Source organism: Fukomys damarensis, unplaced genomic scaffold, assembly GCF_012274545.1.
Source record: "Fukomys damarensis isolate Sample0158 unplaced genomic scaffold, DMR_v1.0_HiC HiC_scaffold_32, whole genome shotgun sequence".
Classification (NCBI taxonomy): Eukaryota; Metazoa; Chordata; class Mammalia; order Rodentia; family Bathyergidae; genus Fukomys; species Fukomys damarensis.
The window spans coordinates 18,618,394-18,634,761 of record NW_022900944.1 but is presented as its reverse complement, the minus strand read 5'-3'; the positions used below and the strand labels follow the sequence as shown (position 1 = coordinate 18,634,761).

General features: G+C 38.1%; 1 protein-coding gene across 3 annotated transcripts in view; it reads right to left on the bottom strand.

Moving 5' to 3' along the window:
- The window catches only part of Prkg2 (protein kinase cGMP-dependent 2), a 102,071-nt gene that overhangs the window by 35,055 nt on the left and 50,648 nt on the right, over positions 1–16,368 (bottom strand). The window contains exons 10-14 of one of the 3 annotated variants that reach the window (XM_010628616.2): positions 12,467–12,565; positions 11,079–11,232; positions 8,854–8,990; positions 6,823–6,912; positions 4,548–4,689 (exon numbers count right to left, since the gene is read on the bottom strand). In XM_010628616.2, the coding sequence (XP_010626918.1) occupies positions 4,548–4,689; positions 6,823–6,912; positions 8,854–8,990; positions 11,079–11,232; positions 12,467–12,565 (622 nt within the window). Of the gene's footprint in view, positions 1–4,547; positions 4,690–6,822; positions 6,913–8,853; positions 8,991–11,078; positions 11,233–12,466; positions 12,566–16,368 lie in introns of those variants that run through there. The other 2 variants (XM_033757938.1, XM_033757939.1) reach the window with 2 other exon arrangements.

Sequence of the window (16,368 nt, the reverse complement as noted above, 5' to 3'; positions counted from 1 at the left end):
AGTTTTTGTGGATTCCAAGAAGTGCAATTTCAGCACATAGTGTATGGTTGACTCCATGACTCTATTCTTCAAATTAGCTTACAACTTCTTTTTCCAGCACAGATGTAGAGTAACATCCTTACAACGCCTGTTACTGCCAGTCTTTTTAACTGTAGTAATTCTAGTGAGTGTGCAATTATATTTCCTTGTGGTTTCAGTTTGCATTTCATTGATGACTAGTAATACACCTAAATGATCATTGCTATATTTTCTTTCTTGAGGTGAGTGTTCTCATTTTTAACTTTTTAAGAAAATATTTTGTTTCTTTTTATTATTAAGCTGTAGAAGCTCTTTGTGTTCTGGATACAAGTCCTTTGTCATATGAATATAAATTGTAAATATTTTCTCTCAGTTACGGCATGATTATTCATTTCCTTAGAAGTATATTTTGATGATCAGAAAGGTTTGTTTTTCTCTTTTTGGCACTGAGGATTAAACCCACTGCCTTGCGCAAGCTCTCTACCCCCTAGCTACATTGCCAGTCCTATTAACCGGTTGGTTGATGATTGACTGACTGATAGATTTCTGAAAAAAATGTCTCCATGAGTTACTCGATCTGGCCTTGAATTTGCAATTCTCCTCTCTGTCTCCGAGCAGATGGGATTATAGACATGCACACTATCCAGCTAAAAAGTTTTAATTTTGATGAAGCTGAAGTTATTTTTTTCTTTTAAGATTAATACTATTCATATTCTAGGAAATCTCTACCACAGGTTGTAAAAATATTATATTTATATCTAAATGAGTTGTGGATCTATGATCCTTCTTGAATTAATTTTTATATATAATACAAGGTGGGAATCAAGATTTTTTTGATATGAATATCCAGTTTTTTTAGCTACATCTTTTCAGAAGACTAACTTTTCCTCTTTCCTAATTGTACCTGTCTATTTCTGGACTTTATTCTACCAGACCAAGTTATTTGTCTCCTCTTACACCATCACATGCTCTGATTACTTTATATTGTCTTTTTTTTTTTTGTTTTGTTGTTTTCGTTTTTTGTTTTGTTTTGTTTTGTTTTGAGACAGGGTCTCACTATGTAGTTAAGACTGACCTGGAACTCGCTAAATAGCCCAGGCTGGTCCGAAACTCACAGTGATCCTCCTGCCTCAGCCTCCCGAGTGCTGGGATTACAGGCATGCACCACCACGCCCAGCTTATATTAAGTCTTGATTTCAGTTAATATAAATTCCTCCATTTTGGTCTTCTTTTTACAAAGTGGTTATTGACTCTTCTAAACATTCTGTATTACCATGTAAATTTTAGGAAAGAAACTTTCCATTTCTAAAAACTAGATACTCAGATTTTGACTGAAATGATACTGAATCTGTATAGATCAATTTGTAAAAAGGATATCTTATCAAATACTGAGTTATGCCATCCATTACCATAGTAAATGTTGCCATTTAACTGTGAGTCTTTTTTGGTACCAGGGATTGAACTCAGGACCTTACACTTGGGAGTCAGGTGGTGGAACCACTGAGCTACATCCCTAGCCCTTAACTACATTTTTATCAGTGATATTTTTGTGGTTTTCAATGTGGAATATTGTATATTTGTGTACATTCATTTTATAATGCATCTATAACTATTATATTTCCTTAATAATATATTCTATAATGTTTGATGGGACTATAAATGCTATTTTACTTCAGATTCATACGTTTTTGTTGCTAGTACATGAAAACAGGAAATTTTGTCTATTAATTTTATACCTGTAAGTGTGATTAATTCACTTATTCATTTTAGTACTTCTTTGGTAGATTTTCTTTAGCGTTTTCTACATTAAAAATGTATATTGTCTACACATAGAGAAGGTCACTTCTTCCTTTTTAATCTTTGTCCTTTTGTTCCTTTTCTTCTTTTGCTAGGGACTCTGACACAGTGTTAAATAGAACGTATGATGAGATATTCATAATTCAGTGGAAAACCTTCACTATCGCACAAGCAGGTGTGATGTGATCTAGAAACTTTCATTACCACCCGCCCTATACACCCAGGAGTGCCCCAAGTGAACAGCTGTTTTAATGTGGCTCTCACCTAGCATGGTGTCCCCTCTTCAAGGCTTGAATGTCTATCTTTTGTTGTTCTCCAGCACCTTCATATATGGCCATAAAGTATTATGACCAATCTCAAGAGGAGTACTGCACTATTAATGAAGACTTCCGTGGCATATTTAATTTCAATTATTATTAATTTGTTAATAGATTTTTTTGATTTTTTTTTTAGCCAGACCCATTAGATCTTTTTTGAGAGCCTCTCTTCCTTACTCATTTTCATCCTTTTATTTTAAAATGTATTCAATGCATTTCTGTACATTCTGTATCTGATTACTCCGATTTCAGGAACTTAAAAAGTCTGCTTCCACTTTTTTTATTTTTCTTGTTTCTGACAATTAATGCTCATGGTAGCTTCCTCCCTTATATATTTATTTTGTTGTTATTATTAATTTTTTATGTGAACTCATGTTCCCAGGAACTTTATCTCCAAGAGTTCTTTGTGTCTTGAGGCAAGAGTATATTGTTCCAGATTGCAGTATACATTGGCTCATGGGAACTTGGACGTGTTACCAACATGGATCCATTTTAATTTAAATTCTTGATTGCATTTTCCATACTTGAAGATGGGGTCTCCAATCTTCATTAAGACCAGCCTGTGGTCAAGAATTCTTAGAGGTGACTCTTTTGTTTCCTAGCAACAGCCAATAATGAGAAAAGCATGTTTCTTCGCATGTACTCTGTCTTTATAAATTTGATATTTGCTTCTTATTTTCTTCTTCTCCAGGAGTTTAATCTCTGTGATTCCTGGCTCTATACAATGCTGTCTGCTTCAACTTTCCCACTCTTCCCAGGTCCAAAGCTTGGTCCCCTGTTGCCCTAGGACACAGCTATGAAAATGAAACCTCTGAGCTACACGGTGTTGCTGGTGTGCATAAACTGGCAGCTGCAAGGCTTGAGCTACACCACCTACTCCAGCTAGGCTCGGTTCCCAGCCCCAGAGGGACTTCTGTGCTATCTTGGACAATCAGCCATGCATTTATAATACTGCTCCTCTTGTCCCGTCTAGGATTTTCAGACATCTGGTACTAAGAAGCTTTCAAGATGTCTAAAATAATATATAGTTAGAAATGGAAATATTAAAACTCACTTTTTAATCTCTACAGGCTTTAGTTCTTACTCTTCAAGTAGCTGGCTAGTAAGCGAATTAGCAGGACACATAACAATGGCCAACAAGAGTCACTGATCTCTATACCTACAAATACCAACTATACTATCTGAATTAAAAAAAAAAAAAAACAGCTCTGAGAAAGAAGAGATGAAGAAGCCAATGGATGGCCTTTATCCCCCATGATGGTTTTACTTCCAGAATATACCAAAGGGTTTCCTTAAAGAGCCATAGGAGGCATAGTAAATGAAGGAACTGTGAATAAGGGGAATGATTGTGGCCTTGTGTTAGTACCTCACCAGTTTTCAAAGCTGTCTTTCATAGATAAAATGAAGCTTGAATGGATCAAAATGTTTCTTGGAAGTTAGCCAGATTTCACATGAAAGGGCTTTTATTTTACTCTACTGTGGGGAGAGGTCTCTTAGCACTACACATAAGAAGTTTAATTCCTACCGTTACATTCTGCAAGGAGGGTATGTGGATGCTAAAATCTATCTTGTAGATAGTTAAGCGGAGTCACTGTAAAAGGTTTAGTACAGTAAATTTACACATAGTAATTATTTATTACACAACTGTAATGTTTCCTTGTATAAAAATTCTGGGGTAGGAAATTTGTAATATTTTATATGTTAAGCTCACAGATGGTTTAATGTCCTTGAAAAATTATGGAAATGGACCCAGGAAGACTTGGTCTAGGTCAACAATCCTGTAGGATTCCCTCCAGAAGCACTCCAAAGTGCAGTGATTTCTCCTCATTTATGCCCATCCGGGTCTATTTTAGTTTCTCAGTTCATGTGACTGGTAGCCATTTTTTCTTTAGTGTGAGATACAAAGACATTTCTGTTAGGCATTAATGGATCACAAAGACAGAAAGCAAGAAAACTCTTTGTCCTCATGTAGTCATCCCTAGTTGCCCCTTAGAATCACCTGGAAATTTTTCAAAATAATTCCATGGTCCTATGGTTAGTTTATCTTCTCTCCTTATGTGGACAGCGGATGTCTTGGGGGCAGGAATCATGCTGTATTCTTTCCCTATTCCTTATAGCCAGTCCTAAACGTCATAGGAATCAATTGAACCCTAATTCAATTAAACAAAACTACTTTAAAAATCCAATTCTTAGGGGCATTTTGCTATGTGAACCTTTAGTAGAAGGCATAACTGTGGTGAAATCATTAAATTCCTAGGCCAAAAATAACATCCTCATAATATTGTTCCCAGTATTAAGTATGCCAATTTCAGAGCCTTAGCTGAGCAAGAGAAAATAAGAACTGTAGCAAAATTAAGAAGAAAATTGCAACTATGACACAACTTTGTTTTAGAAATATCTCACAATGATACTTACCAATTTGAGGTAACCCTCAGCATCTAGAATTAAGTTTTCTGGCTTCAGGTCTCTGTAGATAATACCTAGTCGATGCAGGTAATCAAATGCTTCTGTCACACAAGCCACACAGAATTTGGAGGTGGGTTCATCAAAGCTGCCTCTGAAATGAAATGATTTTCCCTCTTAATACTCTGGATGTACATCTTTGTGCTGCTCTAGCTATCACTTGTCCTACTAGTATATGTAGGCAATGTAAATGTTTCATAGAGAGAGGATCAATGTTGAAATTGTTTTACGCCACCAACTAGGCTGTTTGCTGATCATAAAGGAAGTCAGGGTGATACCTGATGCAAAGTTGAACTACTTCACTGAAATTAAATTGTGGACATCCAAACACTTGTTAGTCACATCTGAGCAAATAAAACAGAAAAATAAGAAAAGGAAGCCTCTTCAAAGACATCTATGGCAAACTGGAGAAAATGCAGCTATTTCAGTGGCCGGCTTGAACCAGACCTCCATAACTGACGCTTGACTGAAATGCGACTCACGGGATTTCAGTCCCTGCTGGATAGCATGTAACAGTAATCAGGAAGAATAACGGGGGGCATATCTCTTTCCTATTCCGTGCCCCTTGATCTTTTATTAAAGATGCCCTGCACTGACAAGGTGCATAGCTTTACACCCTGAGTTTTTAAACTGTAGGGATGACTTGTCCGGGAACAATAACAGAAGGACATGGCTTTGAAGGGAGAAAAGCCAGGTTAGATTCCTGATTCCTCCACTTCCTGTATTCTTGGACATGTTATTTAGCTAGTGTAAGCTTTAGGATCCATGCCTGTAAACTGGGTTTGCTTAATTATTTAATAGGGTTATTATCAACATTAAGCAAGTGTATAATAGGTGGTTGGAACTCTCTCTTTAAAATAGATTTAGATTTTCAAAGTAGATTTGCCTAGCGAGGCAAAGACGGAAGAGGCTGCTGCTTTTGCAGGTTTCATGAAAGTTTCCTCACCCTTCTAGGTTCTCCCCATTCAAGTCCATCTAATGACACATTCTTAACACAACACCCTCTACTCAGAAGCGCAGTGGTCTTTGCCTGCCTCAGTCAGTGATTCTTAGCCAGGAGTGCACATCTGAATTACCTGAGAAGTATTAACTACTGAGAAGTATTAAAAATATTATTCTCTCTGGCCTTAGGAAGCAGCATTTGTACTTTTTAAAGCTTCCCGTGTGACTGTCACATGTACCCAGGGCTGGGAACACTGCCCCAGGTAAGAATGTGTCGATCATCTGGCCGGCAGCAATGCCACCAATCCAGTGCCAACCCCATCTTCCCATTTCCACTTCTGCTGCTTTTTTTTTTTTTTAGGTACCGGGGATTGAACTTGAGTCCTTGTACTTGCGAAGCAGGCCACCGAACTGCTGAGCTAAATCCCCGGGCCAACTTCTGCTGCTCTTATCCTCTACGCAAATCCTTCTGTTCATCAGTCACAGAGAGGCTTCACACTACGCCAACTTTTCTGTGATGTCCTTGCCCACATTGCTGCCTTTCTAAATTTTTGGTCATCTTTGGAGTGTAGTTCAAACTCTTCCTCTATCACCAGGTTTGTTTTCTCTCTCCCTTATTTTGAGCTTGCTATTTACAGCACTCTTGTGCCATTTAATTTTAAACTGCCAATGTCTTTGTCATGTTTAGTTTTCATATTAATGAAAAAAATTTAAATCACATAATTTTCCCCAAAGAAATTCTAAACTTGTTAGAACAATGTTTACACTGTTAGTCCTCTGGATAGGAAAAATCTATACTGTCTAGAAAACCCCCGTACTGTCTACTATGAAGTATTCCATAGATGTGGCACACAGTACATATTTGCAGTTTTGACTGTGTGGAAATCACCCCTTTGGTAAAACTGAGTCTTTGTAAAAATCTTCTTGTGCTTTTCAGTCAGGGCTCTGCCACTCACCAAAATATCTCTTTTGTATGAGATTTGGAATCTGAATTTGTACTGTGAGTCTGCCTAGTACTAGCCATGTGACCTTGAACAGCTTACCATTTCTGAGCTGGAAGTCTTTAATCTCTAAAATAAATATAATGAGGACCACTTTATAGGACACTCATGGCACAAGTATACTGTGAGCTAATAAAATATCACTATATTACTTTATCAAGAGAAAACATATTTTAGTACATCTTTTCCTAACAATTTCCTTCATGCTCTTTGATTGTAAATATAACTTCCTGTATACCAGATGTGAGTAGACAAAACTGTTGCTTGTAACTCTTTTTCATTACCTGTCTCTTAATATGCTCCACAGCTCTCCACCCAAGCAGGCCTCCAGAAGCATGTATACATATTTATTATCCTTGAAAGTACGATATAATCTGTGAAGACAGGTTAAAAATATGGTTACTATTTGAAATATAGTTTTAAAATCTCTTCACATTTATTTAACAGTGTCATTTTGAACAATGACCCTCACGTCCGTACAAATATCCTATACATACACTGGGCTTCTTGCCAAAAGTTCTTTCATCTTTCCTACCACCTTCTTACATGGAATCCCTTTCCTCAGCCTGCCCGCTCACTTCCCACAGACTGAACTTCTTCATCTCAGTTTCATTACCTTCTTAATAAAGCACCTTTGATCCCGCTCACCCACCAAATATGGCCTCTCCATACCCTCAGAAGCCATCGACCTCTACCTGTGTCACCTTGCATAATAGTTATCTGTGCTCTTGTCCCCTACTAGTTAACTGGTATTGGAGTCCCCTGAGATAGACTTGTAAGCAGTACCTCTGGTGGGGAGGGCACTTAGGGACAACACACATGTGAGGAAGGAAGCAGACCGGGCAGAAAGAGTTAAACTAGGACCTGACGTCGTTTTCACGGAGGCCCCACCTTCAAGGAGCCCCACTGCCCTGGATGAGAATGTCCAGAGAGACCCTGGTGGGAAGGTGGGCTGAGCAAAAATCCCTCGCTGGCAACACTCCCCGAAGCTGGAGGAGAGAGCCTCTGTCCTGGAGTGGGGCCTGGGCAGGAGACCATATTTAGCACAGGATGCAAGGTGTGCCCCTGGGTCTCCTCTTTTCTCCCTAGTGCCACGTGTAGGCTAAGGCTGACAGGAGAACAACTGGATCTGCACAGGGAGAAGCATTTCTGAGAATGCGCTTCTCAGTGGGCTCTGCACCAATGGCCCAGGCTGGAATCCCAGATCAGACACTTACTAGTTATGCAATTCCGCTTTCTCACTGAACATACATATTCATTGGATTGTATATCATGTATATTTTCATCTCACTGGTGAAAGGTATTTATACAAAATATATTCCGTTGATCCTGCTAGACCAGTGGGGTAAATCTGATTATTTTCTTCACTCCCTCTATGTATATGGTTTAGAAGACAGCCTGGTGCATGTTCATCTCTCAGTCCAATAAACTTTGCCACTAATATTTATTCTTCATATTATTATTTTCTAAAAATATGCCACTTTACAAAGAGCATGAAATGCCAAAATGGATACAACCTAATCCATGCCCTGAAGCTGCTCATCAGAGCTCGCTATGAATATTAATTTAAAAAGAGCATTCTGGGGCCATCATTAAAATAAAAATAATTTAATGACTACTACCAGCAGGGACTGGGTTCAGACTTCTTTTTTAATCTTAAGAAAAATATAATGTCTGGGACTACGGATAGGTAAAAGGTTCTCTTAAGGTACTTGATCAAAAAGTAAAAATTCTCTTTATTATAGGGACAGAATCAGCCGGAAATCACTAAAACTACATTTTGGAGCATTACATACTACCTTATAACACTAACCCATGAATTCACAAGTAAAGAGAGCTATAGCCTAGAATAATCTCTATTTCTCCTCTAAACTCTGGTGACAGTTATAGTTAAAAAAAAGAATATCTATTAAATCCTTTGGTACCTAGACATTGCTAGGGCCAGGGTATATGTTCCTTCTTACAGCCACCCTATATCCAAGTATCACTGCCTGCACAAATTCAACATCAGCATACCTTCTGAGGGGTTTCTTGCTGATATGCGTCTCCCTAATCCCAAAGTCTACATTAGCTTTGGATAAAATAATCACTTCAAATTATTCTGCAATAATTCTATGCTCACACATCATACACATACAAATGTACTTTTGTAAGGATTACTCAAGAGGAGAAACAACTGGGAACTCTAGGCTCAGGTCTCACTGGAGAAATCAGAAGGAAGCCTCCTCCTTCTCTTCTTTCTGTCCTCTTACATAGCAACATTCACAAGAAGAGCCTGCAACGCCAGAGCCCTGGGAGGCAAAATGCTCGCTTACTTCACAATGAAGGGAGAACACAGCTCTTCCAAGATCCTCTTCTCAGAGTAGATGTGCTCCTGCTGCTTGGTGTCCACTATGTGCTTCTTCCTTATGCATTTCATAGCAAAGGCAACATTCTCATTTTTTACCTTAACCTATGTAAGAAACAGAAAGACACTCAGAATGGACTTAGCAGGGAAGATCTGCAATCTCTATTTAAAACACGAATGAATGAGAGCTAAAATCATTTTGTATTTAAATAGTGTGTAAGCTTTTATGCCCTTGCCCCCAAAATAAACTGAATTCTATTTATATGTACACATTTCCCTTCAATCATAATTTCCAAGACAGCTCAGGTATATGTTTGTTTGTTTTTTTTTGAAACAAAAAAATTTTGGATAGAGACTTAATCTTTAGATATCTATTTGATTTGCTTGTGCAACATGAAAAATTCTGGCATGAATTGCCTCAAAATCTTATGTCTTAATCTTACTATTCACCTTTTTTGATTTTTCAAAGCAAATGTATTAAATCAAGTTCTGTGTCTTAATTATTCACTAGAATACCTACTAATCACAGGAGGTTGGTTGGCTATTTATTTATGTATTGTGGTGCTGGGGATTAAATGCAGGGCCTTTGCACTGAGCTACATCCCCAGCTCTTTAAATTTGTATTGATTTCTTTTATTGAGACAAAGACTTGCTAACTTGCCCAGGCTAGGCTCAAACTTGCCATCCTCTTGTTTCACATTTCCACAGTGCTGGGATTACAAGCATGCACCACCACGCCTAGAAAATTTTACATTAATTAAAGTCCAATTTATTGGATTCAGTTCCTCAATTGCACTAGTTGTATTTCCCATACTCAGGAGCTAAATGCCCTACCTACTGCCCAACTGAACAGCACAGATGTAGGGCATCTCCATCAAGACACACGTGTCTTGTCGGAGAGTACTAGTCTAGAAGCAAAATCAGAATTTTCCTTTAAAAGGAAGCTAAGATTTTAAAAGAAGGTATTTTCTCTGATAGGTTAAAAACCCCATAAGCAGACTACATTCATCAAGTAACTAAGCTGTGCAAAAATAGTTGCACTCTGGATTTTGCTCACTGCCTACAATTTTTAAATCAGTGGTGGAATTCCTGGTTCAATCATTGTTATCAAGGATAACAGATCACAGCATTGCTAATTCAATCCTTTTGTCATAATCTTTGCTGGGAAACACTACTGCAGATGGCTAATGCACTTACCTCTCTATATGGCATAAGACATATTACAAATATTTGTCAACCTATTAAAAACCACTTTCCCACACCCATCCGAAATGAGGAATGGGCTAGGTATGGAATGTACTACCCAGAATCTCCAGCAGCAGGTCAGATCTGCTCCTGCCTGGAGCCATCAGCAGACAGAGACGTCCACATAGCTCCCAGAGGTCAGTGCACCCTGAATTGCTGAAAATCTACTGGGCAAAGAAGGGCTTGGTAATTGCCAAGGGCTCTGAGCCATCTGCATCCAATAAGGCTACAGGTTTCCCTTGCATAGTTTCCTCAGAACACTTAATCTGATAGTGCTGCTTCTGCTACTCCTTGAAAGCTGATTATCAAGCACAGACAGGTGGTGATGTGCACAATACAACTGCAATCAGCCTGGAAGTTTCCAGCTGCCCTGCTCACCACTACAGAGGGCTGCTCTTCAAATGGCCTTTTGCATCATCTTCTTTCTCTTTTCAGATGGAAAATTTTGAGCAACCCAAAAATAGGATAATGAAAACCAAACACAGACATGGTAGTGAGAGGCTTAAGGAATGTAACCATAATATTCGGGATTCAATTTCTAGATAATTTCTTCTGAAAACGTTCTTCTATTCTTTAGTATGGAGAGTTAATGTGTCTGTACGTGTATACATCTATAGATACACATTTTTCTAATCAGAAATATTGTTTTCCTTTTTATAGCCTTTGTGAATGCTTATTTGCTAATTCTCTGATAATCATAACCAAGAATACAAATTCACCAAAGGACTGGTGTAAGAGGCTTGAACTCTCAGCCAATTATTACTAGCTACTTACTAGTAGACCTGCTACTATACAGTATACAGAATGAAAAGTTTACTTTCTTGATTTCAGATCAAAATGATATTTAGGATAGCAATTATAATTCACATATTCCTCCAAGATCAGCTGGAATATAAAACAAGAAAGTCAAAAGGCTTCTCTCAGATGCTTGAAACGTAAACCCCTTACAAGCTCAACTCTTCCGAACCCACCAACGCCCAGTGTTGCGATAATCTCAAGGTTCTGGAAGGGGGATGAGGAGGAAAATCTGGCCACCTTCTCCTTCAGCTGAATCATCTCCAGAGACAGTGCTTTGGACAGCTTCCAGTTAGACATGGACCGCCTGGATGAGAGAAGCAAAACTTGACACTCATGCCATTGTGTGGCACTTGAATAAGTGCCACTAACTCCACTCTCAGGAGTATTTCTGCCTGCAGCACAGACTAGAGCTGCCACAAGAGCTATCTGAACTTTGGTATGGTAGGACCAGATTCAGGCACATCTGGAGAGATAAATAAATAATGTACAACACACACACACACACACACACACACACACACCAGGAAATAGCCAAAAGTCAAACTGAAATATGCCTCAATACATTCATTGATGCACAACTCAAAAAAGGAGTCCATGGAGGTACTAGCAGCACAAAGCCATGTCAACTGCAACACAGACCAGAAAAAGCGAAACTGGCAATCTGTGCCATTTTTTGGTACTTTCATTCAATTTTGAAATTTTCTGTGGCTTACCCAGAATAGCTATTTCACAAAGCACAAAAAGCACATTTCTTGTGTCTATGTATTATTTGTAAATATCTATTTTTCTTTTTTCTTTAAGATTTACTTCTCTGAGTTATATAGTCATAAACTGTGAGTGGCAAAGGGTTTGAGTATAAAATAGCAAATGTATTCTTTGCAAATAATGTAGTAAGTACTGGTCAAATGCACTAACTCAAACTTCAGTCTTCTGGAAATCTTGATGATACAGCTTCGAAAGAACTATCTGGTGAGCATGTGGTTAAGCTTTCCCTCAAAAATGTTTTAAGGATTGGGAGTGTAACTCAGTGTACAGCGCTTGTCTAGCATACACTAGGCCCTGGGGTTAATCCCTAGCACTGCAAAAGATAAACATATAAAATAAAAATTAAAAAGTTCTAGCAAATAATTTTCACTTAAAATAAATTTTCTATTGAATTATAGCCCTACAAAACCCCCTCACAGAGATACACACACAGACACATGCATACACACACACACACACACACACACACACACACGTCACTAGATAGTAGCTCCCATACAGTTTGAAAATTTCCTACTATATCCCTATTCTTTGGCTATACCCAAGTATTAATGTCCCTTTGAGCTAGGTTACCCAGATTTTCTCCCTAAAATTCCTACTCATCACCCAAAATAAAGTTGCTAACTACTTATAAACTTAATAATCTCATTCTAGTGCTCAGTGTTGTCTTATTTGCAGAACTATTACAAGCTACTACAGGGAATCCTACTCCTATATCCCCTCTTTTATCTGCCAGAAGTCAAATCTAGGTGGAAAAATGTTCTCCCACTTACTTCGCATGTCTTTTTTCATCATCACGGTTCAGGTTTGCCACATACCCCTCAAGGTATTTTTGGAGTTCTTCAAATGTCCCGACGGTTTGGCTGAATGTTCTAAATAGATAAAATAAAATAAGATGCTCTATGTTGACACCGAGGCAACTTGACACTCTTCTTAAACTCATAAATCATATTTGCGTGGTTACTCATGGCTTTGTATGTTGTTTCCAATAATTTATGGAATATGAAGGTGCTATCATATGTAGATGAGTTGATGAAAGCCCTATAATCAATCTTTTATGAAAGCGAAGAGAGCTATCATGAGAAAATATTGTCTATAGTTATCAGATTCGCAGTTCTGGTTTACCAACAAATTCTTGTTTTATTTTGTCTTTAAAAGACAGGAGAAAAAGCACATGTGATCCACCTACCAAAATCAGCAGGTTTCAGGGGTTACAGATTTTTCTAACACTGCTTATATTAAGCTGTTTATTTTATTTTATTTTTATTTATTTATTCATTTATTCATTTATTTATTTATTTAGGTACTGGTGATCAAACTCGGGTCCTTGCACTTGCAAGGCAGGCCACTGAACCGCTGAGCTGAATCCCCGGCCCTAAGCTCTTTATTTTAAAGATCAAGGATAAAATTTATTTCTTCATTGTCTCTGATAACTCTCCACATTTCACACCCTTTCATAATTAAATCCAGTTTTTTAGTCTTAACTTAGTTCTGTCTGAGGCTCAGTCAATATTTTCCATTGCCCTTGCTCACCCTTCTTAGATTATGGAGCTTCTGCCCACCTGATCTGATCTAAACTCCAGTCCCAAGCCACTGTCCCTGAAATTTCTACACACTCCACTGCCCAAGAGAAAAACGATTTCCATTCCTCACTAGTGAAAGATAATTGTCTTGATTGTCCTTCTGGCACTTCCTGTGTGTTCTTTCAACAAGCGACCTTGATTAGGGGGTTTTAAGGTATTTCTCTTCCTTACTACAAAACAGTGTCCTTGAAAGCAAAGGCCATACTTTAATCATTTTGGTAACATTTTAAGGATCTGGTATGCAGTCAAATGAAAAGAATTAGAATTTACTTCAAAATACTCAAAGGTAAAAAACCACCTGCACACTTAACTGATGGCCAATCCACCCCTAAGTTATCGTGTGTGAATTGCACACAGGTGAACCCTTGTAGTAGTGCTCCCCACTCTCCTCCACCGTGTTGTCTGGACAGACCTTTGCTAACTACAGAGCGGTGAGAGATAAAACATATCCAGGAAAAATTCTAATTTCCATAACAGCTGAAATCTTCAAATAAAAAGAAAATAGTACTTGTACTTTTTGTTTTATTTATTCCTTCTTTCACCATTATTTGCTTGCTACTAGGCTAAATGAAACACAGTTTCAAAACATCTTACTTTTTAGCATAGGTGATGTTGGTGCCACAAGTCCCTAGACTTGCTAACTAATCTTAAAGTCAAGTTCCAACAGCTACAACATTCTAGCTGTAACTTTAAAACAGCCTGTTTTCAGTCAGAGGTTAGAGCGAGCCCAAGGCTAAGCAATCAACTCCTTTGAGATTTGTCCAATCTAACAAGAATAGATTTGTGACCAATAACGAACACTTGCCATTTGCTTAGAACTCTTTCGACACTATTATTTCACATCCTCTACCAAATTTTAAAAATAAATGTTAGCTGGGCCTGATGGTGCACATCTGTAATCCTAGCGCTAGGGAGGTGAGTGTGAGACCAGCCTGGGCTACAAATAAGTTCAAGGCCAGCCTGAAATACATAGTGAGACTCCGTCTAAAAAACAAAGGGGGGCCAGGTGAGGTGGTGCATGCCTGTAATCCCCAGCACTCAGGAGGCTGAGGCAGGAGGATCACTGTGAGTTCGAGACCAGCCTGGGCTACACAGTGAGTTCCAGGTCAGTCTCAACTACATGGTGAGACCCTGTCTCAAAAAACAACAACAACAAAACAAAACAAAATAAAACCCCTCTAAATAGGAAATATCATTCAACTTTCCCTCTTGCATGGCATCATTTTAAAAGCACATTTCCACTGGCTTGAACCACCTGTGGTACATGCACGACTGGCCCACCCAGCAGCCCAAATCATCAGTGGTTAGCTGTTTAACATCAGACAACAGAATTCAAATCAGAGCCACAGGGCAGCAAGGCATACACATTATGGCCCCGTTGTGAATGTATTAAGCATTTGTTAAAATCGTGAACTAGGAAAGAAGAACTACAGATCTGCAGGTTTGCAGCCACAGTATTGCACTGCATGGATGGTAGCCTTTACTGGGCCACCATCTGGCAAGCGCTGCCCATGTGCTGAGGATGGCAGATGCTGGCACTGCAGCTGCAGTGCACGCGTCATATGTTTCTACATTCTGCAAGCTTACAGGAGAGGGGGAAGACAGATGTTAAACAACACAGTCAACAGTGGCACAATTAGGGTATGCGGTGTGCTATGGGAGCATTTTGCAGGATCTTAACCTACTCTAGTTTAACTCATAGCTTGGTGATCTTATCATTCATCATTCAATCTGGGATAGTTTTTGGAGATGCCAATATAATGTTTCCTAACCGATCCAGAAAATTCAGGATGTAAGTCAACCCCAGGGATACCTGATTCAGTATCTCTGCTCCCCAGAATAAATCCACAAAACTTAAATATTTTATTGTACCAAATATATATTATAGACTATCCGTGATAGATATGTGAATTAAACATTTTAAAATTATAAACTTCCAAATAATTTATAAAATATGTAATATTATTGCAAGTTTTACGGATTATGAGGTATTACATAAGTATCTAATGTATGTGATTACAATGAAGAAAAAATAAAAGAGCTCTTCTTTTCTATCGTTTTGTCCCAGCAATTATACCACTGAGCTAATGATAGTTGGTGCATACATATTCTTTTAAGTAATGCATATAAAATAATGCATATAAAGTAATGTATATTAAGTAATGCATATAAAATAATATTGGAACACTTGAGAGCTGGCACCCCAAAATTCCCTTTATTTGAACATACTTTGCACTTTCTTACCTCTATGCCCTTGCTTTGCAGTTTTACTTCATCCACAGTGAGGGCACATTTCCCCTTTGCTCAGAAAACTCCTATTAACTCTTTTAAGGCCCATTTGCACCCTTGAAAAATAAAATCAACCTTGACGACTTGTCTGCATAGTGATTTCTGAGCAGCTGTTTTGGGAGCCACCAAGAATGTATGAAAGCATGCAGGACTGAATTAGGACCCTGGGAAACAGCCCCTACTTGATCACAGATGGCCCCACTGGGGCAATTTTTTTTACCTTATAGGGTTTTTTTACTTGTAAAGAAGAGAATTAAAACAACACTAAGTGATATTAAGATTTATTGTGAACTTTTTAGACATGTTCATATTATTGGGCCAAGTTTATAAATAATGCTTGGCTTTCAGAGATACTACAAAAATATATACACAAAATAATTTCATAATTGTAATTTGAAAAGTCAGAAGATGGCATGAACTGGTGAAGGGGTATATATGAAACACGAATTAAGAATTGTTAAATTTTTATATGTGGGTTCATGACACTGGTATGTCCATTTTTCAGTGTTTGAAGTTTTCCATGATAAAAAGGATTTTGATGCTCTAAAGTTCTTTCCAACTCTACATCTCTGTGAGTCTACATTCAACAAATGTTGTACTTAATCAGCAGTCAACTACATATTCCCTTGTAACTCCTTTGTAACCTTATGGTTTTTTGTTAGTATTTCATGAGTATGCACTATTTACTTGACCACATATGTCTTTTCTTTGACAATAGCTTAGCTTTGGTATATTTGGGTCTCCTTTTTTGTATCTTATGACCAATAAATAACTGATAAATGAGAGACAGAAGAGGCCAGGTT